This window comes from Dendrobium catenatum, unplaced genomic scaffold, assembly GCF_001605985.2.
Source record: "Dendrobium catenatum unplaced genomic scaffold, ASM160598v2 fragScaff_scaffold_1434, whole genome shotgun sequence".
Classification (NCBI taxonomy): domain Eukaryota; kingdom Viridiplantae; phylum Streptophyta; class Magnoliopsida; order Asparagales; family Orchidaceae; genus Dendrobium; species Dendrobium catenatum.
This window is the reverse complement of record NW_021319896.1, coordinates 493201-520300: the sequence shown is the minus strand read 5'-3', so window position 1 is coordinate 520300 and position 27100 is coordinate 493201. Positions and strand designations below refer to the sequence as shown.

At 32.8% G+C, this 27100-nt stretch overlaps 1 protein-coding gene across 2 annotated transcripts in view; it reads left to right on the top strand.

The window, feature by feature from the left end:
* Positions 1-3893: 3893 nt before the first annotated feature.
* Positions 3894-27100, top strand: part of LOC110097770 (CCAAT/enhancer-binding protein zeta) — a 42047-nt gene continuing 18840 nt past the window's right edge. Inside the window, exons 1-8 of one of the 2 annotated variants that reach the window (XM_020824325.2) lie at positions 3894-4607; positions 5995-6070; positions 12301-12420; positions 17764-17839; positions 23097-23165; positions 23430-23510; positions 23688-23759; positions 24858-24950. In XM_020824325.2, coding sequence (XP_020679984.1) covers positions 4247-4607; positions 5995-6070; positions 12301-12420; positions 17764-17839; positions 23097-23165; positions 23430-23510; positions 23688-23759; positions 24858-24950 — 948 coding nt within the window. In that variant the 5' untranslated portion in view covers positions 3894-4246. The remainder of the gene's footprint in view (positions 4608-5994; positions 6071-12300; positions 12421-17763; positions 17840-23096; positions 23166-23429; positions 23511-23687; positions 23760-24857; positions 24951-27100) is intronic. The other variant, XM_028700036.1, reaches the window with a different exon arrangement.

Below are 27100 nucleotides of genomic sequence, written 5' to 3'. Positions count from 1 at the left end.
GATGTCAGATAATCTGTGCTGAGTAGTTAGAGAGGGATGCCCAAGACGCCTGTGCCAGAGATTGAACGTAGATGGAGTTGTGAAGAGAGCAACAGGGGCAGTGTTTTGGCCGCTAGACTGAACTGAGAGAGGCAGACTAATAAGGTAGAGACCATGTTGAATGGGACCCTGAAGTAAGATCTGGTGCGTCTGGGAGTCCTTAAGAAGGAAGCCAGATTTGTTAAAAATAATATAGCATAGATTATCTTTGAGTAGACGAGAAACAAAGATGAGATTATGTGTTAGTTTGGGAACATGGAGTATTTGAAGGAGTTGTAACTTACGACCAGAAGTTGGAAGAATGCCTTTTCCAGAATTCGCAATAGGCAGTTGGGAACCATCTCCGACTTGAACATTGGATGTACCGGTGTATGGCTGGATGGACTGCAGCTGATTTGCGTCGGATGTGAGGTGAGAGGTGGCACCCGTATATAAGAACCAGTCGCCAGAAGCTGATTTGTCCTCCTGAGCAATAAAAACTCATGGCGCTTGTTGGTAGGAGAAATCTGCGCGGTACCAGCATGAGACAGCGGAGTGACCCTGCTTTGTGCAAATTTGACATACTACAGAGGGCATTTGTCGACGGCCATTGCTGCGGGTAGAGGTGCGTCCTCCTCGAGGAGTAGAGGATCGCCCGCGTGTGGTACCACGAGGATTACCGCGAAAAGCAGCGAGCACAAGTAATGTATCTGGAGAATGCAGGCTGGCTTGTTCAGAAGATATGTTAACCTCTTTACTGCAGAGAAGTGCATAAAGTTCAACCAAGCCGATGGGCTGAGCTCTGGTTCGGATAGCCGTTTTAAAGGCATTATATGATTGAGGTAGTCCATTGAGAATGTAGAAGATGACATCTTCAGTCTCAATGGGCGCTCTAGCAGAGGCAATAGCATCCACACGTTATTTGATGTCAGACATATACTGAAACATGGTTTTATCCTGCATTTTGAGATGGTGTAGCTCGTTTTTGAGCTGGAGTAGACGAGAGCGTGTAAAGGCTTGTAGGCGATGTTCCAGCGTATGCCAAATGTCAGTGTAGGTTGAGAGATTGAGCACATACAGTAGTAACAACTGAGAAATGGAGGAAAACAAAGCAGCAGCCAAGTTTTGATCTATTAAATGCTAGGAGAGATATTTGGGATTCACTGAGAAGGAATCTGCCGAAAGATGTTTGGGAGGCGGACGTAGAGAACCGTCGAGATATCTGGTATAGCCGTTTGCGCCAAAAATTTTTAAAACCTGGGATCGCCAGATGGGATAATTTGAGGCAACAAGTTGTACATTAAGTACAGACATGATATTTGACATAAGGAATTTTAGCTGTAGTGGGATAACCGGTACGGTGGTGGGTGCAGGGGGAGCGGTGGTGGGCGTCATCGGCTCAGCTGTCGTGGATGATGCTTCGGTATTAGCCATGAAGTCGGCTTTGGATGGCGAGCGAAGGCGTTATGGAATAACCTGCTCTAATACCATGAAAGTGCGCCAAACTTCAGGAACAATAAATCAAAACTAGAGAAGAGAATGGAAGCTAGAGGAAGAAGAAAGACATTGGAAATAAATGTCGTATATTCCTTGACTTCAAGATGATACAGTGATACATCTTTTATAATAGTATGCTAAATGATTAAAGGAGCTGCTGTAACCACCTTGCCAGACATCATGGCAGACCAACTTACCGATTAAGGGTGTCAATATTTGACACGACCCGAACCCGACCCAAAAATTTTGGGTTAGGGTCAACCCGACCCGAAATGGGTCGGGTTCGGGTTCAGCATTTCGACTCGTTTCAAAAATCGGGTCGGGTTTGGGTTAACCCTTTGACCCAAAATTGACCCGATTTTGACCCGAAAACCCGTTTTTGACCCGACAACCCGAGATTGACTCGATTTTGACCCGTTTTTTACCCGAAAAGAGGAGATTTACCCGTTTTTGACCCGAAAATTAGCCATTTTCTTGTTGGAAATGGGTCGTGTCGGGTTGACCCGGACCAGAAGCGGGTCAGGTTCGGGTCAGGAAAACTGACCCGTTTTTAAAAACGAGTCGGGTTCGGGTTGACCCGAATAGTGCCGGGTCAGTTTCGGGTTCGACCCGTGACCCGAAATTGACACCCCTATTATCAGTTGCAGTGAGTATAGGTTTAGCAATAATAATAACCTGTAAAAGTATAAAGTGATTTGGTTTTACATTTCTTACTAAGGGCCCTTGTTAGAAATCCAATTAAAGGTGCCATCTACCTTTTTAGGGGGTAATATAACATCGTTAGACACACACACACACACATATATAAATATATATATATAATTCCCCTCTTTGATCTATAAATATCCCCCCTTAAAGGGTGGAGGAAAATGCATAGTCTCTTGTGCTAGTCTCAAAATTTCTCTCATAAATTAGGGGAAAGATGAATTAGCATAATTAGAGACTAACAAAGGTAATCAATATATGATTCGCTTGTGGTGATTCAAGTTTTCTCCGCTAAATATGGGGAAAGTTGGATTGGTAGAATTAGAAACTACCAGTAATGATCAAAACTCGATTCTCTTTTGTTGATCCAAGTTTTCTCCTCTAAATTAGGGGAAATGTGGATTGCTATAATTGGAGACTACCAGTGGAGATTAAAACCCCATTCTATTGTGTTGGTTCAAGTTTCTCTCCTAAATTGGGGGTAGTAGGCATGCATGATAACGGGCACGGACAATAGATAAGTTGATGGAAGGGAGAGGACATTGTGTTAATGACAATAATCTAATTACACACTAACGATACTAATTGAGTTGAGAGCAGAAGGCGATGAAGCTCCAGTCTTTCTTTGAATAAGGTGTTAAGAGAGATGCTTCAAAACCCTAATTAGTGAAAAATATGTGAGAATCTATTGAGGATGTTTGCCATGCTTGAGGTTATTCGCTAAACCTTATCTTGATAGCATTAACCTATGTGGACGATGTCGAAAGAAATCCTATAAGACTGTTTAACCCATTCAAGATTATTTGTCAGAGTATTATTCAATGACATTAACTTATATATAAAAGATTGAGATAAATCAATTAAATATGTTTGACTTATTCGAGGTTATTTGTCAGAATGTTGCTTGATGACATTAAATTATATGGAAAAGGTGATGGGAAAATCCAATAAAGATATTTGAACTATTCGATATTTTTAATCAAAACATTACTTGATGGTGTTGACTTGAATGGAAGAGGTTGGGAGATATCAACCAAAAAATGATTTACCTATTCGAGATTATTTTACAGAGCATTACTCAATGACATTAACTCATGTGAAAGAGAGTACTGGTTAAAAGAAAGCCAACAAAAATATTTGACCTATATAAGATTATTTATTAGAGTGTTGTTTGACAATGTTAACATATGTGGAAGTGATAAAAAAAAATCTAACAATTATGTTTGACTTATCTAAGATTATTTATTAGATCATTGCTTGATGATATTAACATATTAAAAAAAGTCTAAGAGAATCCACCAAGGTGTTTAACTTATTTAAGATTATTTGTCAAAGTGGTACTCAATGACATTAACATGTATGGAAGATGTTGAAAGATTTGATATATATATTTCTAGGATAAATAATTTACAATAAAAGAAGCTTAAATAAAACATAACAAAATTTTATTCATACTAATTAATATTCTAATACTAATTAATTATTTAATTATTATTTAAATATTTTTTTATTTAAATCATATTTAATCATATTAATTGGTTTAAAGTAACTAAATATTTAACTAATAATTTTATTAATAGTTTAATTAATTATTTAAATATTTTTAATTAGTTTCACTTAATTATTAATAATTTAAATTATATTAAATAAGTTATCGAATAATAACTTAGGAATCTAGGTTTTGCTTTTTCCTGCTCTTCCTCTTATTCGTCGCTGTTCAACTTGCTCCGACGGGAGGTCGCTTACTGTGTTGGGAACCTTCTACGTTTCGCGCGCTTCTTCGGCCAAATCTCGTAAATCCGCTGAAGGAGAGGTTATGGGAAATCCGGGATTTACCGCGGCGGAATTTTCGGTCTACTGCGCCTTTCATTTACCGTGATATTTGGTTTTGCATTCTAGGCCGTTTGGCTGGATTTCGCTCAAATCGTCCTCAAATCTGGCCTAAATCCTGCTACCAAACAGCCCCTAACTATTCCGAAGTTGTGCATTTTTCCTCCCTATCCGCTCTGCTTATCTTCTCTATCCCATGGCGCCAGTTGAATTAATGTTAGCGGCCCCAAAACCAAGGAAATCTATATCGCTCTCCGGCCATTGGTATGTTGATGCTGAGGAACTTGAAAGGAAGCTATTGGGAGTAGAGGCGAAGAAATTGCCTTTGATGAGGCTTGAAGAACTGAACGGCCTGGTTGCAAAGAAGAGAGAGACAGCAGAGAGTTTGTTGAAACAGTATACAATGGAGTATGAGGTTAAAAAAAAGAAGAGCGGGGATCTCAGGCTGCTGGATACCACGGCTAGGTCGGGCACTTCGGTGGATAGGATATCGGCTTTTACTTGCTTGGTGGAGGACAATCCCCTGGCGAATATGAGAGCCCTCGACGCTCTTTTGTGTAAGCCCGTAGAGAGTTCTTCTCCTTCTCCTTTATTAATTCAGAAGTTTTTGTTCTTTGCTTGCTGAGGAAGTATTGTGTGTGCCTATGGAAGCATTCTAAATTGAAGTTGCTTCATTAAAGGATTGAACCATTTTGGTTTTTTAAAACCTAACATTACGATGAGCTGTTAATCTAGTCGGACCTTTACAAGTCACTCAATGGCCCAACGGTTCAATTTTAAAGTAGGGAATTTATCTTTTCTGAATCATGTCGCTCTTAATGATTTGTATGATGGAGAAATTTGATGCTCATGGTTCTCGAAGTTTATGGTCTTTAGTGTGAAGGTTTGGTTATGCCAATTTTAGTTATTCATAATTGTTGCGTCTTTCAAATCACTATGGTTGCTTGTGTTTTGTCAAGGAGCATAAACTAATTCCTTCCATCGGGTGCTTCATACTGGTCTTTTTTCCATTCATGAAGTGGAAGGCATCTGTAAAAAGATTTTTTGTTTCTGATTCTTTCGGTTCCATTAATATTGTGATCCGACTTCTTTTGAGTATACGTCATTCTTATTTCAACTCGGTCCTATATTTTTGTTTCGATGCGCTTTTCAGTAGATAATGAAAATTTGATACCTTTATTGTTGACTGTTGGATGTAATTAATGAATGCGGCTGTACTTATACCAGTCCGCATGTATTGTGCATATTTGAGTAAACTTATTTAATATCTTTTCCATACATGTATGTTTCTATGGGGAACATGTTGTAGTTATCAGAATTTGAACATTTTAAAGTTTGCCATATTAATGATGTAATTATGGATGGAAGTGGTTAAATTATGCCGAATTATTTATGTTTTTAGAAATTGACTAAGTAGGAGTAAGAGTGGTTTATTTATGCAGATGCAATTAACCTTTATGAAAGTGAAAATTTCATAGAAAGTACATCCTTCTTCCACAAATTTTGATTGGTTCTTGACCACAAAAGTTAAGTACATTGGGTTGGAAATGCATCTGGTTATTAGCTTTTGCCTGCATTTCAGCTTGGCAACCTGGATGCACTTCTGAACATTTTGAAGATCTAATTTATATGATATGAAAAGGATTATTATTATGATGATGGGATGTATTAAGATTGTAGCACTAGGATTTCTACTATGAAATATGTAGGCTTGTCTTGATAGTTATTTTTAGATATTCTAACCATGCTTCTATACTTGGTTTTTTATTTATTTAAATGTTGAATATGAAATATACAATAGTTTGTAAAAGCTTGATGATGATGATGATGATGATGATGATAGGCTAATGATTTTGATGATATGGTTGATATATTGCTATGGTTTATGTGCATCATTTCCTGTTCTCAGACATAGTTATAATGGGTTTGCTTCACATCATGCAGCAATGGTAACATCAAAGGTAGGGAAACGCTATGCATTTAGTGGCTATGAAGCATTAAAAGAGTTGTTCCTGTTAAGGTTAGTGCATTACTCGTTTTAACATCATGCTATATTTCACACTTGACGCATCATATCCTATTATTCTATTCTTAGCTAGCATATTCAGCATTCAATTTAATCAGTATATGCTCATTAATTTTTTCATATTTGTCCAAATCATTGTTCGTTTTGAAATTGTCATTAATATTGCTTTCCTGTGAATATTGAACTATAAGAAAGTCCATGTGCTTTCCCTATGTTGTCACAGAACCCAGCTTTCCTATTGGATGTATTGCGCCTGTAGTAGGGGGACTGTTTTATTATGAAACAAAACATTCTTAATAAATCACCAGTTTTACCAAGCACATATTCCCTTTCTCTGTCAACCCATTTTGATAGGTGAAATGGCACCATCCTTTATGATGGTTAAATTACAGCCTATTTTTCTAGTTTTTTTTTTGTTTTTTATAATTTTTTTCTGTAGTTATTGACCTGATTTATCTTAAATTTTTTGTTTGTTTGAATATGTGGCATTTTACCTCTTCTGGGTGATTTTACAGGTTTATGGATTTACTCTCTATCTAATAAGTTTGAAATTTATTTATTTATTGAACAACGTTAGTTCAAGAATTATTTGAATAAATGACTAATCTAATATATTTGGTCTTGCAAATTAATGCTTTATTTTTATGGGTTGAATTTTCTAGTTCGTCTTCACATTATGAATGGGAATAAAATATTCTATATTGTTGAAGACATTGAAAACTTTTAATCATGAATAAAAATAAAGCATTTTGGTTGTTGAAGACTTTGAAAATGTTGGATCAATCATCATTCATAAAGGTGTTGTTCATTTCAATTAACCTCTAACATTGGTGTTGCTTTGATTCTTTTGTTGTGGCTTGACTCTTAAGTATTTCCTTTCATATAACTTTATTTGAAGTATATATGTTTTGAAAGGAGATATTATTTTTGTAAATCAGATAGTGCAAATATATTTTTGGACGTTTTTAGGTCACCTTAGCAAGCTTAGGTTTTTATCGACCAAGTGTTAGTTTGTATTAGTAATGTTCATATGGACATAAGTTGTCGAAGCATGACATCTTTCTCAATTATGACAAAACCTTCCTAGGAGTGAAGTAAGATGCATCAACATCAAATACGAAAGAGATCAAATGACATGGAGATAGACAAAGATTCACGTTATTTGGTCTTGACCTAGCTTCTTGTTATGAGAGAGGATCAAATTTACTATCAAACTAGGCACAGAACGATTTACAAGAATAGTAATACTCATCAACCCACCCCAAAAATCAATGAAGATCTTCAAATTAATCTTACCATATGGCTACCTCATAAAGATTCTAATGTAACAAGAAATCATTATGAAGTTGTTATGTCGATGTAGCCAATATTTTAAGAGACCCTAGTCTCATGGTACACTAATTGAGGATCCAAGATGCTAGATCCTAGTTGAGAGATTTCCTTTTATATGCATGCATCCTAAAGGATCGACCCAGAAATCAAGAAATGACCTAATTTCCTAGAATGCCATATGAACACTTACACATAAACCAAGGTAGGCCCATGTTCCAATGTCGTGAGGTGTAATTCCCAAGATAATCAAATGTCTGATTTCAAAATCTTGCTATTTTAATCCTATATCTTATGATAGCCATTCGATCTCTTGGTCTATAACTAGGGAATGTTCCAAGGTATGACTAATCTTGTGGAATGCTTATTTAAACATGTGCAACAAATGTCTGAACTCAAAACCATACTAGTTTGAACCAATATCTTATGATAGCCATTTGATCTCTTGATCTATAAATAGGGAACATCCAAGGTATAACAAATATTGTGCAATATTTCTTTGATTTTGTGTAACGAATGTCACATCGAACATGAACTATGCTGTGTCAAAATACAACACGAACAATAGCAAAACCAAATAATTGAAATATATATGGCAATGCAACAGTCCAAAGTGTCGAGATATTGGCCATAATATTTTTAACATTTTGGAATAGCAAGAAAGTTTGAGCACACATCCTTCTTTTTGCCTTTTTGATCATGTTTCTTTTGGGATGTTGAAGAGTTAATTCCCTAGATGTTATTGTATCATTTAGATGAGTGATTTTTAAGGAGGTTTCTAAGGGAGTAGACCACTTGCTTGTAATGGAGGGGTTTTACCGTTTTAGAATAAAAGCTGAATTTGATTCCCCCAAAAGAAGAGTGCATGAATGTTTTAATTTGTCTGGTTGATTTTTGTAGTTATCATATATGGATGTTAGGATTGGATAAACTATTTATGCGTAAGGTGCATAAAATGAGGTGTTTGTTAAATAGGTTGTATTTCAATTTCATTGTTTGTTTGGTTTGGGGTTAAGGTAATTATATAATATGTTCCCTTTTTGGCATCTTGATAGTGCATTAAAGTTATAGATAACTGCATACTTTTAATTTTTATTATTTTTCTTAATTAGTTGAATTATACTCATCCGCTTCTCCTTTTTTTTTCTTACTTGCTTTTGGTTATTTCTTTTTAGTTTATTTTATTAAAAAGCTAGGTGCATGACCCTTCTCATTAAAGAGTTGCAAATTCAAAAAAATAATGTAATTCCCAAAAGAAAGAATGAAAAGGAATGAGCAGGACAAAGCCAAATAGAGGCTACGCTGATAAAGAAGATAAAACTCCTCAAGCAAGCTCAATTTAGTAGTAACTTTTAATATTTTAATCCTTAGCTTCTAGATGAAGATATCAAAAAGTAGGCCAAAGTAGTGATATTATACTAAATGACTTTGTCATCATTCTTCCTACTTTTAAAGAAAGTCGTGTTTCTCTTCCCTCTAATAGACCAAATCACTGCAATGAAAAAAATATCCCACAGAGTTACTTTAAGATAAAAGGTGGTAGTAACCTTCTCTAAGTAAGTCTTGGAGGAATTTTAGAAATTCATGCTAAGCCTAGAAATGTCTCCAAAAATAGATAGATCCACTTTAAGATAGATTGTTTATTGGAGTTTATGACCACATAATTAGAGTATCACATAAAATTAAATGTTAGTAAATGGAGAATCGATTCTAGTTGTATTTGCATCCCTCTATCCTTCTATGATTAATTGCATATTAGATTATTTTATGCAAAACATCAACTATGATATTGAATAGAAAAATGGAGAGAGGGCCACCTTGTTGCATCCTCTTTATATCATTTGAGTTATATGCTGAATTCCCGGTTGACTAGACTCACAACATTGGCATGGTTCAAGGTATTTTAAGTCTAGGGAATGATTTTTTGGGGAGCAAGGATGAGGAGAATGAAATTCCAATGGCATGAGTCATAGGATTTTTCAACCTTAAATAACTTTCTCATATTTCCTCAAGACATGAATGAATATTATTGTGTGATGTTATAATGCAATTAACAATACATCTACCTTGATTTAATGCACCATGAGATTTGAGAGCAATCCAATAATTTAGAAATGAACAGGGAAATCTTATTGGCAAGCACCTTTGTGAATATCTTGTATTTGATGTTGGGCGGGTTGATAGGTTTAAAATTATTAAGTTATTTACAGTTATTGTGTTTAGTAATGAGACAAATGGTTGTTGAGCACAATCTTTCAAGAGGCATTGAATGAGCACAATCTTTCAAGAGGCATTGAATTAATATCAAGATCTTTAAAAATGAGCAACAAATAAGCCTTGATTCTTTCCCACATTATCTTAAAAAAATGATAGAAGAACCATCAAGGCTCATATTTCTTCTATATCTCAAAGAGAATACCTTGTTCTTAATTCCAAAATCTTGAATTTTGAGTCTAAATTATTCAACATTTTTTGAGATATAGTTTGAAAAAGTTTATAGAGTAATTATAATGATTTCATATGCAAAAAGCGGCATTATAAAAATCTGAAGCAATGAAAAATTGGATGATATCCTCAGATTTTTTAATATGATGAATAAACTTGATTTCTCTTCTCTCATTTTCCACTATGTGAAAATATGCTTGTGTTATTGGCTGCTCCCAAAAATCAGTTAACCTTAGATATTTGATGCAATGCGATCCCTCTACCTTCTACTTAATGTTAAGCCACAACTAAATATTATCATAAGCATCCTTATCTTGATCCTCCTCAAAAGCCTCTATTTCCTTATTATTTTCTTGAGCGCATCTTCCTCCTCTAGAAAACCATTCCACCAAATTGTTTAAATCCTAGAAGTCTTTTATATTGAACCAAAAACTTTCAAATTAGAATACCTAGGATCTTAATTTGGGAGCCATATCGGTATTAAAAATCACTGGGCAATGATATGAGAAAACTTTGCTTATAGCTTAACGAGTAAATTTAAGAAAATGGTCTACCTAGAATGATGAAATGAGAGATTAGTCCAATTTAGCAAAAGCCTTTTCCTCTCTCAAATTATACCAAGTACACTTTCTACCAACAAAGGGAGATCAAGAAGTATAAAATAACATATAGGTTTATGAAAAAAGTCAGATGGTGCTTTAGACCTATTCAAGGATTTTTCTTCCATAGAGATAGCATCTTTAAAGTTCCAGTAACATCCAATGATAGGGCCACCAAGAACCTATTGAATGAAGTTCCTACTAAAACAAAATATTCCTTTTATCTCCATATTGTTCATAAATTGCGGTGAGAAAAATGTTCAAAGGAGTATTGCCCATCAAGAAAGGAGTAAAAATATAAAATACATCATTCGAGAAGTCAACGAGTTTGACCTAATTAGAATCCCTCTTGATTGCTAGAATTTAGCAATTTTAAGTTTTGAATCTTTACTCCACCAATACATCTCAAAATGGAAGCATTAGGATTGCAAGGTTGGTTTCTTGGAGACCAAGAATATCTATTTTTTCTCTACCCATCCTCTTTTTAATCTTAGAATCTAAACACCTAACATTCCAGTTACCAATAATCATGTAAAAAAAAAAAAATCCCAAGAAACCTCTTATAAGACAGAGCATAAGAAATCATTATTTCTTCATGTAAGACTCTTTTGACTTATTATATGGTAATAATAACATCCCATAATTCTGAAGATGACCATTATGTTTTTTCTCATGAGCTTCTCTTATGGATGGAAACATGACCTTATTTGTCTACTTTGAAATTTAATGGAGGTTATATTTATCTTCTTCTAAAGGATTGCTTGATAATCCTTAGCAGTTGAATAAATTTTGATGTCCAAATACTTTGGAGTACCATTAAGGTTAGTAACTTATGCATTAAGTGAAGCTTATAAAAGACTGTCTTTCTAAATAGTGTGTTTAGTCTTGCAAGTTAATTAAATTTACAGTGGTGACTGGTGAGCTTTGGAGCTTCAACATTTCAATAATAAAATAGTAATCATTGAAATGCAATCCCAAGGCCAACACATTATCTCTTGTAGCTCGTATATTTTCCTCCAACTTTTGACCATCATACTCACTTTATGGAATTTCATACAAGCTTTGATGACCAAAGATTCAATAATCTAAGAAGAATTGAATTTCATAAAGAATGATCCTGGAATTAATAAAATATAATGTAAGAGAACCAATCTTTGTTCCGATACTATTTAGCATATTAAGATTTTCACTCCTAATATCAAAGACATAAGATTCCAAACTTTTATAGTACTTCCTTATCCTCTTCCATTGACTTGAAAACTCTACATGCTCTCACCCTAGATGAATATGGACTAGAGCTAATTTCACGTTCTGTATTTATGCAACCAAAGCAAAAAAGAAAAAAAAAAAGGACCTACACATTTTTTTGGGTACACGACCAGTCTCCCAATAGTTAAAAATCCTTCTTTCTAGAGAAAATTTTAGAGAAAGAAGGTGGCATTTGGTACATTTTATTTGATCCAACCACCTCAACGGAAAATCTAATACTCACATTAGCAGCACCACTTGCACTGTCGTAATCGACCACCTTATGATTTATCTAGATGCCACTAACCTATCTAGCCTTCCTATAACCTCCCCTACTTCTCTGGATGCTATCCTTGCTAAGTTAGTGTTACTTATGATTAATTTAAATACTTTCAGGCATTGATGTGATTTTATCTTAGCACTTTTAATGAATATAAGGTACTTATATACACACATATGGATGGTGGAACATACCCGTGTAAACTCATATTCCCAAACGACATTATAGTCCTCTGCACCCTCCCCCACTCGTACTCTGAAAAAAAAAGCACTATAATATGAATGACATCTTGGTTTTTAGACAAAGCTTAATTTTTTTTTCAGGTTATTGCCGAACCGTAAGTTGAAGTGTCTCATACAACGACCCTTGCAGAATCTACCGGAAAATAAAGATGGTTACTCTCTTCTACTTTTTTGGTATTGGGAGGAGTGCTTGAAGCAAAGGTTTGATCGTGCTTTTACTTATTTCAAATTTTGAATTACTATTATATTTTGTTGGTTTATTATCTTGAATATCTACATATGATGTTTTTAGTCAATTGATTGTTTATTCACGTAGTGTTTTATAGAGGTATTCATTCTTTTATCTTTATATTGTTTAAAATTTGTTGTATAACAATACTTTCTAGTGTGTTATACTTCAGTCGCACATGTATATAAGATAATTGTCTCAGGCGAACTGATTTAACTTTGAAATTCAATTTAATGCTTCATAAATTGGAGCTCCTTATTTATTGATGTATAAGGACTTATTAGAGAAGAAGATTAAATATTAGGGAAAAAGACTAAAATTGTCCATTGACTTTTTATGAAATATAAAATAGTTCCCAATTATATTAAAGTATTATATTGATTCCTCGACTCTTTTAAAAAGAACCAAAATAATCCCATCATAAGATTATTTTGGTTCTTTTTAAAGACTTGAGGGATCAAAATGATCCTTTAATATAGTTGGGGACCATTTTGAAAGAGTCAAGGGACCATTTCTTGCATTTTCTCTTAAATATTAATTGATAATCATTATTCTTATTAAAGAAATCCCTAATATATAAATTCTTGCCAGAGTCTTTGATTAAAAAGTAATTAAAATTATTACTAGTGTCTAATTATCACATTAGCTAGCAGAAGTATGCGAATCATATTGAAGATGCGGTCTACTTTATAGTGTTGTTGGTTTCATCTTTTTCTTTGGTCAAAAATAAATTCCTTAAGATATTTGAGCTGTCTTATCTTTTTGTCTTTTTATAAACGGAAATAATAAGAAGTATAAAATATAATATATGTTTTCACCTATAATAACACATTTCAGCATGTCTAGGAGGGAAGATGGTACCTCAAGAGAAAATATACACATTTCATCGAAAATTAGGCAAGATTTTATAATAATCAATAAATTATATATGTCCATTTGGTTTAGGATTAAAAAAAACTTAGGAATAGTTGCAACTAACTTAATTGGCTCACGAAATGCTGACATTCAAGATAGACAATGGAATTCACTAGATAAATTGTGAAAATTGAGTAGTAAGATTAGGAATGCTATTTGGAGCTAAGGCTATCCATATGTTTTTATGATTAACAAATGTTTCAAACATGGCATCTTTAATTATTTTAGTAACCTCTAATGTTGGAAGTTAGTGTAATCTCTAATGTGGAAAGTTAAGCCTCAACAAACACTAAAGCACTAATTCTTCAATTGCATCTATTATGGATAATTCATTTTGGAAAATCTCATCAATTTGATTTTTTAGTGGTTTTCCTTAGAGGTGGGTTAGAGAATTTCGGCTCTTTTGAATAAAGCTCATTATTGGCTTTGACCTCTCAAGAGAAACTAAATTAGCAATTTTGATTGTACTTGAACTAAACAATATATATAGTAGCTTACCACCGACATTTGATTGTATGCAAAATTTGCTTCACATTGTAAATGGCATTTATAACACGCAATTAGTGTGAGCAACAATAAATAAGAGGCTTTCATAGGAATGTCAACATAATTGTTATTAAAAACGTTTTGTTTTGAGGGTCTAGCTTGCTATTGTGTATGAGTAGACTCGAACAAATTAAGTTGGGCAGCCTGATGACCGATCAATCCAATGTGAACCAATTAACTATGGATTATGAGTTGCTGGCTTTCTTTTTAAGGCAGGGTATGCTGTAGAATTGTGAAAATAAATTGAAGATACGAAGAAAGCAATAAACAATACATACAAAATTATTTGTTGTTGATGCCAAATCTCTAAGTCAACGAGTTGCTGAATCCTCAAGGTATGAAAACTAAGTATCCAAAAGAAGGGTTGCCAGAATTATTCAGGGAATTAATCACGACTTCAATAATCAATCCATAATAAAAGTTATACATAAAATGCTGTGTATACCCAAAAGAAACTATTATTATCCTTATTATATTCAAACTAATTGAAAGAAATAAATAAAGTGAAATTTATTCATAAATGTTAAGAGGCTAGAGGAACATTAAAATAAGTTTGATAAACTCATTTGCAATTTGGTTTGATTCCGTAATGTTGTCTCTTAAGAAATTGTGTCTATCTGAATTGAATTGTCTTAATGGTTGGACCTTATTGACAATGCTGCCTCATTTATCTCTGACCAAAAGAATTATCCTCTGGAGTGTATAAATGGTGGAATCTTCCTGATGCCCAAATGACCAACAAAGAATTTCGTTGGAAGATTTATGAGACCTTTTGAAGGTTATCTCCACTCTGTCAAATCATTTGTAGGCATCATCGATAGAAAGAAAAGCTCACTGAGAATTGAATAAACTCTACCATTATAAACAGTAAGAACTAGAGGTTGGAAGATGCCTTAACTCAGCAATAATTACTTAAGAAGAAGGTCAATGTTAATGCTTAAAGTAAAATCTTGTGCAAACACATTGTATTCTTGCTAGCTACTAATTTTTTAGGATTTATGGCTTTGGTAGGTTAGTGCAAATAGTTGGGGTACAAATCATATTGGTAGGTTAGTGCAAATAATTGGGGCACAAATCATATATAAAACACTGGCAATGTAAATATTGCCATTCTTGAAAACTTTGCAAACATTGTAATGAGCTTGCATGACAACCATATGCCATTCATCATATATGGCAAAATTCATTTGAAAACTTATAAATGCAAATATTTAACACAATAAAACTAAATTATTGGATGCACTCAAAGGAATGTAGCAATTACATATCGTTGAATGACTAAACTATGAAGAGGAGGTGAACAGAGAAAATCTAGAATCAATTTCTATAAGATTCAGATTTTATTTAGAACTAAATTTATTAAGTTTTCAATCTTGGGTATATTGTTCAGAGTGATGGTGAAATAGATGGGGATATTATTAGTAGAATTCAAGTTGGATGGATGAAGTGGAGGAATGCATCGAGCTTGTTGTGTGATAGAAAAGTACCACTCAAACTCAAGGGAAAATTCTATAAGATGATTGCTAGACCTACAATGCTTTATGGCGCAAAATGTTGGCCATTAAAAGAGAAGCATAATATTAAGTTAAGTGTTGCTGAGATGTGGATGCTCAAGCGGATGAGTGGTTTTACTCTTAGAGTCATGATATGAAATGAGCATATATGTGAAAAGGTTGGAATAGCTCCAGTGACAAATAAGATTAGAGAGAGTTGCCTTAGATGGTTTGGTCACATAAAACGGCGGCCTTCCAATGACTTGGTTAGGAGAGTAGATGTATTAGATTTTATCTATGTTAAGAAAGGTAGAGGTAGACCTAGAAAGACTTAGTTAGAAAAATACTAGAAATGGCATTTCTTTATTAGATATAAATGAGAATTTGAATCTTAACCGAACACAATGAAGAAAAAGGATTCATGTAGCCGACCCCACATAGATAAAGGCTTGACGTTGTTTTTGTTGTGTTGTTCTATTCATTTATTAGAATATTTGTTAGATGAAGTAAGATATGAATTTGTTATTCTGTGCCTATGTTCAAATCATCAGAAAATGACTTATTATCTACAAATTCTTCAATACTTTCATCATTAGGATTCGGAAGTTCATAAAATTTTTCCCCAAGAGTTGATTTTTTCAGGACATTGGGAGGTTATATGACCTTCGCCTTAATATGTATGGTAGACAACCTCACTAGTTTGTATGCTTGTACATTGATTGTTTTTTGTTAGGACATTTGGAATGTGTAAGTGCTTGCTGCATTGGGGAGCATACAACATTTGACTAAATGGACTTTTCCTATTGGTGAAGATTTGAAGAAACAATGACATTGTTTTAAGAAGAAATAAATAACAATCTTTTTTAAGGCTTTATGACTAGTTTCATCTATATTCCTTGGTTTAAAAATGTAATGTTTTTGTTTTAATTTTAGGGTTTGGGCCATTCAAAAAATTAGACGTTGCTACCCATATATCTTCTTGTAATTGCACCTAAAGTTCAATTGGCCAAATTTATTGGATTATTTATTAACACTTTGATCATCTTACTTGAGATTTTACTTAAGATTTTTTAGTTCCTCAACTATTTTAAATTATAATAGGCTGGCAAATATTTTCTCCTAGTTTAGCTTTTGCAGTAGCCCGAGTTCTAATTCTCGCTAAAATGTCTTAGCATCATCAATCAATTTACTCTTAGCAAGTATGGAAAACCAATTAAAAGATACTCTAGTTATCCAGTAAAGAAAAAGTTTTGTATTATGTCTGCCATCAAAAGCATGGGCATCTACTTTTTAAAATTTATTTGGATTCCTCATGAAATTGATCATAATGAACCCCATGGTCTCTTTTAGGATGTATGTAGTTTCGCTCATCATGATCATGGCTAGAATAATAATCTTCTGAAAGATTCCTTGGGATTTTATGGTATCTATTCTTTTTGATCTATTGGATTCCAATAATCTTTAGGGTGTGTAAAATTCTTTGTTTGTTTAGATCAAGGATGATGAACATTTTGTTTTATGTTAAAGATATATTGAACAACTTAAGGTTTAGGAGGCTAATTGCCCACGATTATTATGGATCTATATCTTGAGAGGCACATTATCAAGCATTTCTTTTTCAAAATCTTTAAAGATGTCTAGAGGTGAATGTTTCGTAGTAGGTGGTTCCATATAGGTCATCAAGCAACGAAAGAACTCTACGAGAGGTTCTTTTGCCATGATTTCTAAATTTGTTCATTTAAAACTCACTAGTGTTAGAAAGCACAAATAAGTATGCACTTTAAGTGCTGCCGTGGGGTTGCTAATCATCTTGTAAAGAAGTGAGCTTACATTGTAAATCATAATTGAAGTGACAATGCATGCTTTGTAGAGCGCATGGCTTGTTCTCCACACCTTGTTCTAAGAAGCAACCTTGTTTAATGTTGGTTAATATTATATGTTTCTCATCAAAATGAGGAAAAACATTGCTTAAATGGGTTGTCTTTTTGAGATTTACTTAGGTCGACCAGTTTTTAATTTACTAAATTAAGCTTTCTCAATGTGCTATTTATGAGATTCATGAATTTGCCAAACATGAAAAATTATTTGCATTAACATTTGTAATCATGCGACTTATGCAGTCGGGATTTTTATTGACATTTAGCATGAGCATACCATGGCACAACTAGTTTCTTACATATTATTCCCTGCAATTTTCAGGCTTATCCTTCTAGGTTATCTCTAGCCTTTCTATGTGCTTTTGAATTTTTTATACTTATTGTAGGCATGAAGGATTTGCTGCCTAATCTCGAAGTATAAACTTTCTCCTGGAAGGTGTTTAGTAATTTTGTGCTTATTCCCTGCCAATCCATACTTTTGTAGATTTGAGCGATTTGTCATTTCTCTTGAGGAGGCAGTGAAGGATGTGCTACCTAGTCTTAAAGACAAAGCAATGAAGGTAATTTAACAATAAATTTTCTCTATGCTACGATCAAAATCTTTTGCAATATGGTTGAATTTAACTTATTAGTTGGTCAATGGTTTTGTTCATCCGCCTTACTCCTTTTTAATGGTTGCATATGTTCTTTAATTATGCTTTCGATTGATCTGTAGATCTTTTCTTTCGTAACATGGCAAATTGAAAATTTGAAGCTTTAGAAACTTTTGGCTTATGCTGTCTTTAGAACATTATTATTTTACTTTTTTATTACCTGTTTTTTCCTCTTTATTGTACATGAAAACTCTTGGTAACTACGTAATTATTTCTAAAGATGGTTGTTGTGTGGCTTGTTGATCATTTATTGTCTGATTGACAGGGTTTTGCTAGTTTTTTGAACTGGATCTTTTTTTTGTGTTTTACTATATTTTTTGTTCTCTTGGCAATATAGTTTTGATATATGTAATCCTGTGTGGACTTCCCAACATTTTAAGTTCTAGTCACACCCTAAAATTTTCTTGTATCACCACATCTAACTTCCATTTGGACAGTAATAGCCTTGAATGGCCTTCATCTGCTGTAATGGCCTTTGGCCCATTATTATCTGCCTGCCATCCAAAATGTATTTTTTCACTTGAATTGGTTGCTGCTGTTTTTTTTTTTTGTCATGCGGAGACTTTTCTCGAGTTGCAGATATATAATTGTTGCTTCATTTGATTCCAAAAAGATGAAGGCTGTTTACATACCATCCCTCTATTCTTACCTCAAACTTTATATTACCTTAATACCCCTAAACATGATGTAGTAGTAACCGTTGTTGAGGTTTTTACCTATTCTTACTATTGAAAAGGACGATTTAGGTTGGTGATGGCAATGCATGGGCTTTTTGGTTGATAACAATGTTTTATTGTTATATCATCTCCGTCATCCAGTTGTACTATCATTTGGCCTTCATGTTAGATGATTCACGTTGATAGGTATGTGTTGAGATATTTATGATTACTGTTGATATTGTATTTGTTGAATGATGCCAAGGGATTAAATGATCTTTTAACATGTTAATGCCTGTCGACTTTTGATTAAAAAGGTTGTTACAATTAATAATGACATTTTAATATCATGTTATTTACCTTTGATTTAATTGTTTTTTGCAAACTGGTCCTTAAATAAATGAGTTTTATTTTTTTGGCCACAAACTCTCTTTATTGAAGTGTATGCTGTAGGTTTGTACATTGTTTTAATGGGCTCATTAGTAATATGATCATAAGTTTTGAATTTTCATAGATATTTTGTTATTTTATGTCATTAAGTTTCATCAATTTGGATAGGATTATATAGTCAACGTCATTAGGTTTGTTACCATCTTGTTAGAAGTTTGCTAACAATTTGTTAGCGTTTTTTTTTGCTTTATTTTTTATTCATTATAAGTATGAGAATTCTGAGTTATGTTTGATAATTTTTGGCATGAATAAATATTATTTAGAATGTAGAGACTCTTCATTTATTTAATAATTTTCATCCTTGATCAGGCATTTTTCTTTGCTTAACTTGGTGGATTGTCTACCAACGCCAAAGGACTTAATACAGTCCAGGGAGTCTTATTAGCCTCCATAGATTGCCTCTATTAGAGCAGACCATCGTGGCGATATGCTTAAGGATACTTTCTCTTGATTAGTCATAATTGTGTACACTTGAATCATATTGGTTTAAAGAGACCAATATGGATGTTAGTGGTTAGTTCAAAGGCGTTTTTAAATGATCATTGATGTTTAATGCACTAAGTTTGATTGATTCATATTAAGATGACTTGGAATAATGTGTCTGGGTCTTAAATTCAAGACCAAGATGGTTATTGGCAATTCTAGATCGATTCTTGGATTCACTTTGGAAAGAAGAGCATCATAAAGCATATGAATGAATATGATCAGAGTGTTGTAGGACAATCTTTGAAGTTGCATCCCATTTTGGTTCAAATAAAATTAGCCTTATGTCTTCGCCTTTGGATGGGTTTGGATATTTGGTAGGACTTGAAGGAGTTTTTCTTGGGTTTGGATATTTGGTAGGACTTGAAGGAGTTTTTCTTGGCCTGATAATTGATTGGAGTATGAGAATGATTTTATGTCTTTGTATCTGAGAAGATGACCCGAGATAAAAAATTTATGTATTTTGAACAAATTCAGCCTAGGGATTTTGGGGAAGCTTGGGCTTACATCTTTGTATTTGGTAAAGAAGGCCCACAAGGCTCAAGATTTAGGTATTTAGTAAAACTTAGCTTGAAGGATTTGGGATTTGATAAAATTAGGGCTTATGTCCTTGTATTTGTGGTGAGATCATGAGAATTGATATATTTGAATTTGATATAAACTTGAGGATTGGTATTTAATAATTTTATTTAGTGTTTTTATTTTATTGTTTACCTGTAAACCAACGACCAGATCGATTCCCACTACCTACGACTCCACCTTGTCGGTTCCCATGATCCCACGCTCGCTCCTCACGACACAAAATTCCCTCGGAGGCACAGACCGGGCTCATTCAAGCAAATCTCTCTGTGTCGAACAAAAAAGAAGCTAAAGCTCCCGCTCCCGCTAACCTAGCCTTCAATCTCCCGAGGTACCACACAATCGTCAAATCAGAGGAATCCCTAGGTTGATTGGTCCTTCGAAGCCCTCACCCCTCACCCCTCGGTCGTCAATCTGATCCGGTCGAGTGGATAGAAGGCTTGAAGACCAACTCTTGGATTAATTCACTTCCCTGAAGTCCTCGTTGTCAATTTGATTCCGTTGAGTCGATTCAAAAGGGCGAGTGCCCTCTCTAACCTCCCCTCGCAGGGAGGGGACACGGGGTGGTTACCAAAATCTCGCCAAGAGACTACCGAATTGGAAGTTGGAAATTTTTATTGATTAAACATTAATGTATTTAATTGAAACCTCAAATTTAATTAAAATAATTAAAATTAGAGTTTCTAATTAATTAACAACTAATCAACTGATTTTTAAATAAAATTCAAATTCAAATTTTGAATTAAATTGAACAACTGATTAATCTAAATATAATAAAAACTTTAATAAATTTAAAATCTTTCAATAAACCATTTGGTTAATCAATTAAATCTTTAAAATTAATTAAACTTAACTGAGCAAATGATTTAATTAATAATTAAATAATTTTAAAATACACTTCAAACGTAAATTCTAACTTAAATTAAAATAAAGTCATTTAAACATTTTAATAAAATTAAAACTTTAATCAAAATTATAATCGAATAATGTATGATTTAATAAAATAAATAAAAGCTAATTAAAATTTTAATTTAAGATTAAGATCTCTTAAATAACTAGTTAATTGAGAAACTAATTTAATTAATAATTAAATAATTTTAAAATACACTTCAAACGTAAATTCTAACTTAAATTAAAATAAATTTATTTAAACATTTTAATAAAATTAAAACTTTAATTGAAATTAATTGAGCAACTTAAATTTAAATTTAATTAAGAATTAAATCCTAATTAGTTTAATTATTTTAAAATACAATTTTTTTTAATTGGAGAGCCGAGCCTTTAGATTTAAAATTTAACTTTAATAACCCGCATGCTAGAGAAACTTCTAAAATAACGTAACCAATCCACATATTTGGGGCTACCTCTAATAGAGGCCATAAGATTTGCTATTAGTGCCATTTCTAAGAGATGCCGTAAGACCCATATTTTAGGGAAGCTTCTAAGTGAAGAACCCTAAATCTCTTAAACCTACAGACTACTTCTAAAGGGAAGCAGTAAGTCCTACCAACCAAACACTACTTGGACTACTTTTAAACGAAGCCATAAGTCTCGCTCTACATACTACTTTCAACAAAACACTAAAAAAATTTCAGCTTTCTACCTAGTTTTAAATTTGTAACTCCATCCTTTTTGTTAAAGCAATAGCTAGAATAGGTAAACCATAAAAATTGTACGGCTTTGACTGCGTAGATTTTATTTTTACAAGGCCAATCTTTATTCATTTTGTGGTTTTTCTTGTGAGTTGTTATGTATTTATTGGAGAAATTATTAGTTTAGTTTAGTTCATGATTTTCTTGTTAGTTGATGTGTATTTATTGTCTGCATAATAATTTAATTATAAATATATCTCAATCTAGATGCCACTCGGCCATGCCACATTTCTTTTTTGGAAAATGCTTCATAACATTGCAATTAGTTTTTCAATTTTGTAACCCTTCGATCAATTATAATTCCTCATTTTATGTTAAAAACTTTAATAACATTTTCCAAGAAATGTTTGAGTTTCAAACATGTCAATAACCATGTCAAGAAAATATATAAAGAGATTAGTTGCTCATAAAATGAATTTATTTAATTTTTTAATTATTGAATTTATTTATTATGTATATTTTATGCTTCATATTATGATTTTATTCAATTTTTTGTTATGTATGTGCAAATGATTGCCTCATTATTACGTAATTTGCTTAATATAATTAGTATTTATTACGTCATCCAGTTCGAGTACGGTCAAACCATCGAAATGTTAACATTTTCTTCTTCCGGTTCGATTTTCACAACCTTGCTATTTTGCATTTTAGACTGCAACCGCAATTTTATTTTTTACTAGTGCTCTGTTGTTGTTTTTAAGAATTTTTTGTGCTAGGAAGCTGTTTTTTATAACAACATTAAAAAATTTTACTTTTCTCAGAACAACTTTACACCAATTTTTACAAAAAGCTTCAACCATCTCAAATAGGCCTTAAAGCTTTTATATAATTTTATGGTAACAATGCATGTCACATGATAGATTTAGCTAACGTCAAGAACGTTCTATGACTAATTTTATCCTCATGTTTCCTCATATGTTTTTGGTCGTTTGCAGTGAATTTATGAAAGTCTACAGTCTAATAAGTTTGTTGAATCTTTTTCTCTTGCTTTCGACTCCTTTTACTAAAATCTAAGATGAAGACTGTGGTTTTTCCTATACCTTAGAATGCCGGAAATATGGATTGCAATTTATGGTTATTTGTTGCTCTTGAATTTGAACTTTCAAGTGCTTCTTTCATTCTGCTTCATTTGCAATTTCAAGGATATGTTCAATTCATTTTTTTTTTGGCATAGCTTAACTTTTTGTCTCATTTAAGTGGTGGTTTGCATGTAAAAGTTACTTTCTTATTTTTGCACACTTTAAATGTGAATTTGTTTTGGCTTCATGAAAATAAATGTGGTTATCTGTCATATTTTTGATTAACTTTTAATTTGTTATGTTTTCTATTTTTCCATTTTTCTAGACAGTTTATGCCCTCTTGAAAAGCAAGCCTGAACAGGAGCGAAGATTGCTTTCTTCTCTCGTAAATAAAGTGAGTGTTCTTCTAGTCATTGGACATGTAGGGGGCAGGAATGTCATGCCCTGCAATCATTTTTTATTTTTTTTTAAGTCATGCCCTGCAATCATGGTTTGTCTTGTGTTTTATTGCTATTCTAATATTTGTTATCATTTGTAAATCTTGATTTTAGTTGCTAATTTTAAATACAAAGAATCGCTCATTGCGAGTATTAACTGTTGGTGCTAATTTACTACTAAAAAAGGAAATTAACATTTTTTACCACGTTCCTTTGCATAGCTGGGAGATCCGGAGAGGAAGGCTGCATCAAATGCTGGGTATCAATTATCATGTCTCCTTTCCGAGCATCCTAATATGAAGGTAAGTTGAGACTGTTGAGTATTGAAATTCTGCTTGAAGAAATTTGTCTCATAAAAAACTACTATTTTATATGGCGTCATTGAGTCTTATGATCTGCTCAGTTTTGAAATACATTTTTTAACTACGCTGAATACGCTCTATTTTTTGTGTCTGACATGTTTATTTTGCTTTCTGCAGGCAATAGTTATTAATGAGGTGGATTCATTTTTGTTTAGACCACATATTGGTCTCCGTGCAAAGTACTATGCTGTATGTTTCTGCCACAAATTTTGGCCTTTTGTGTCTTTTTGACTTGTTAAGAAGTACAATTCACCAATCTTGAAGCATTTTTCTTTAAGTGGAAAATTGAAGTTGGAACAAGATAAAGACATTCAGTTTAGGATTGTTTTCATGATCTCTTTAGACTATTTTTTTGGAGCAATTTTTTTAGCGTCACCCACATATTGATTATTTACAAAATTAAAATCATCCTAACCTTAGTTCGGCAAATTTTCACAAATATCAAAATTCTTTACAAAGCCTCAACCTTGGTTTACTTTTGTAAAATCCCATAGATTTTCATTGCAATACGTGCAAATATATGGTATTCTAGTTCAAAATTTTTACGTGGACGTTAGACATGTAAATACTATGATTTGGATCATATGGGTGTGTATATCTCCTCTTTTTAATGCCCATGCCCTCATTTTTTTGAATTTAAGCTAGCCTTAATTTTGCATTTCATCTATTTGCTAGTCTTTAGATACCTCATTTGGAATTCAATAGGTAGTCGCGGTGTTTTAATAGTCTTGCATATTCGATAGTCTGATAGGAAACAAGTGTAGAAATAAAAAAATAATGGCTGAAATTTGGAATTTCATTAAGAACTCCACATAAATCAAATAAATCCCTTGGCAAAACCCTAGAGAAATTTGATAATTGATGAAAAGCGGAAGAAAACAAACAAGATACAATGATTCTTCAATTTTAGAGTAAGATTCTATTCTCCCAATCTTTAGCTGGCTGCTAGAGCTCAAGCAAAATTAGAGAACTCCTAATTTTAACAAAAATCCACATAACATTAACCTTTGGAGAGAAAAATCTACTTAAAGTAAAGCACAATCATCTAACCCTAAACAGTCCTGAATTTTCCCTCCAAAACCCACCTTAATTAATGTCTAATTGATTGTTGGGCCCCACCAAAACCTCCCACCCCCTACAAGACGGAACCCTTGCTCTGCTTGGTATATCTCTGAACCAGTTCATGGTGGACCGGTCTAACGTAGTCCTAAATGGTTTTTGAATCACATAATGGATTTTCCTTATTATTAAAATAATCTGAAATGCCATGTTTATATATAACTGCAGGTGAACTTCTTGAGTCAACTTCTTCTCAGTCAAAGAGGAGATGGTCCTAAAATAGCAAAACGCTTGGTGGAGGTATACTTTGCACTTTTCAAGGTAAACTTCTAACATGTTTCATCTAATATATATTTAGAAGAAAGCGGGAGGTTCAATGTCATGGAAAATAGTTTTTTCTTTTAATAACATATATTTCCTTACCTTATTTTTTTTTTAAGATGGTATTTTCTTAGATAAAGTTCTTTTCTTTCACGTTGAAATTGCAAGTTTTCATGAGTCTTGTACGCTACTGTGAAATGCAGCTACTATAATCCTTTGTTGGAAATTCTCATAATTTCTTCTATTAGCAAATTTAGTTAATTAGCTTGGAAGAAAGTGCATGATACATGAAATTCCTTAGGTAACTAGGATTGCACGTTAGAGGACTGGTGTAATAACCTTCGTTTGCTTATTTAACATTAGCAGAAATTACATGAAATTGATGTCAGAACTGTTGAAAAGCTCTGATGTGATCTGAGTTAATGAATTTGGATTCAAATATTCTCCATTTTCTTTTTGTTTTATATGAAAAGCTAGAAGTCGGGGCAAAATTCTTATTATTATTTTTTTTTCTCAATTCTGCCTGCCCCTTCCAACACTTTAATACCAAATGTCTCTAAAGGGTTAAGGGATTGAACATGGGGCTCTGTTGCAAAGCCACCATATAAGGGTATTCTGTGCCTCCATGTTCCAATTGGGACTCACTCAGATAGTGAGCGGGATGGCCTGGAGTGGGAATTCGTCTTTCCTGGGGAAAACCCGGGCAAAGGTGGGCAGTGTCCACCTTTTAGGTCCAGGAATGAGAATCTCTCTCATTTACTTAACATGTACGTTTCAACGGTCCCAAGCCATCCAATATTCAATTTTCAGATATCTTATTGTGCAATTTTTTAAAGATTTAGTGCATTTAAATTTAGTATAGTGCCAGTTAACAAAAATTTTCATATATATATATATATATATATATGATAGGAAAAAAAAAACTTCTTCTTTTTTGGGGTCAATGCTAAATATGCTGTCTTCAGAGCTATTTTTTATCAGCACTGACAAACTTTGTTCTTTGTCTTGTCTGGCTTTTTTCTTTTATTCTCACTGACAGAGTGACAGTGGAAAATCAACGTCATCAAATAATCTGCAATAGAATGCTAAAAAAATTTAAATATTCTAATATTGAATTAGCAAACGCATGTAGTTATTTATAAACTATCAAATTAATATATGATATATTTAAATGTATAAAATTTATAATTACTAATTATTTTGTTACATAATGGCTTATAAATATAAGAATATATATAATCAGTAATTAATTATATTTAATGCTTATTTGATTGATATATAATATATAATAAAAATTTGTGTGTTATAAAATAAGTACATTAAAATATGATAATCATAAATTACTAGATAATAATTAGGGTTTTGTGGTCCAATGGAGCCATTGTGCATGATGCATATCATAGACTTTTTTAAAAATAGCTTAATTTTAAAAAAAATATAAAGAAATTATTTATAATTTAATAACATAAGAGTAAATAATCTTTAAAAATCATAATTATTAGATACGTAGAACCTAATATTTATTTAATTTTAACATACATGAAAATTAAAGAAGTACGATGATATTGAAATTAAGCTATCATGGCAATGGAAGGAATCGTATTGGCAAATAGAATTATCCTTGTTGTAGTAATAATTTTGGTAATTTTGGTGGAAAATGTAAATGATTTTAATATTGTCTTTCATAAAGAAAGATGACTATAAATATCCTCAATGGGATACCAATAATCAAAACATAAATAATAGTTTATTTATAAATCTCATATTCAAATAAAAAAAATAAATTAGTCATCTTAAAAATTATCATTGTCACCATTAATCAAAAAAGCTCTCTTCTTTATCATTATCATATCCAACTTTATAATCTTCTTCTCATCCTTACCTTAGACCAACTTAGACCAAATAGGCTTATTGTTAGCACATCTGATGAATCAAACAAAATAGCATGAACTATTGAACTATGTTTTGCACAATTTTAGTGTCAATGACATGCACCATTTTGATCTTTTGGGCATTGAACACACGTTGTTTCTCTATAAGCAATAACACATTATGTTGCACCATTGATAAATTTGTTCAAAAAGCTTTATGTTTCCATCAATGTTTCTTATTGCTTTTATATGTAATTCACTTGCATCAACTTTCAAACA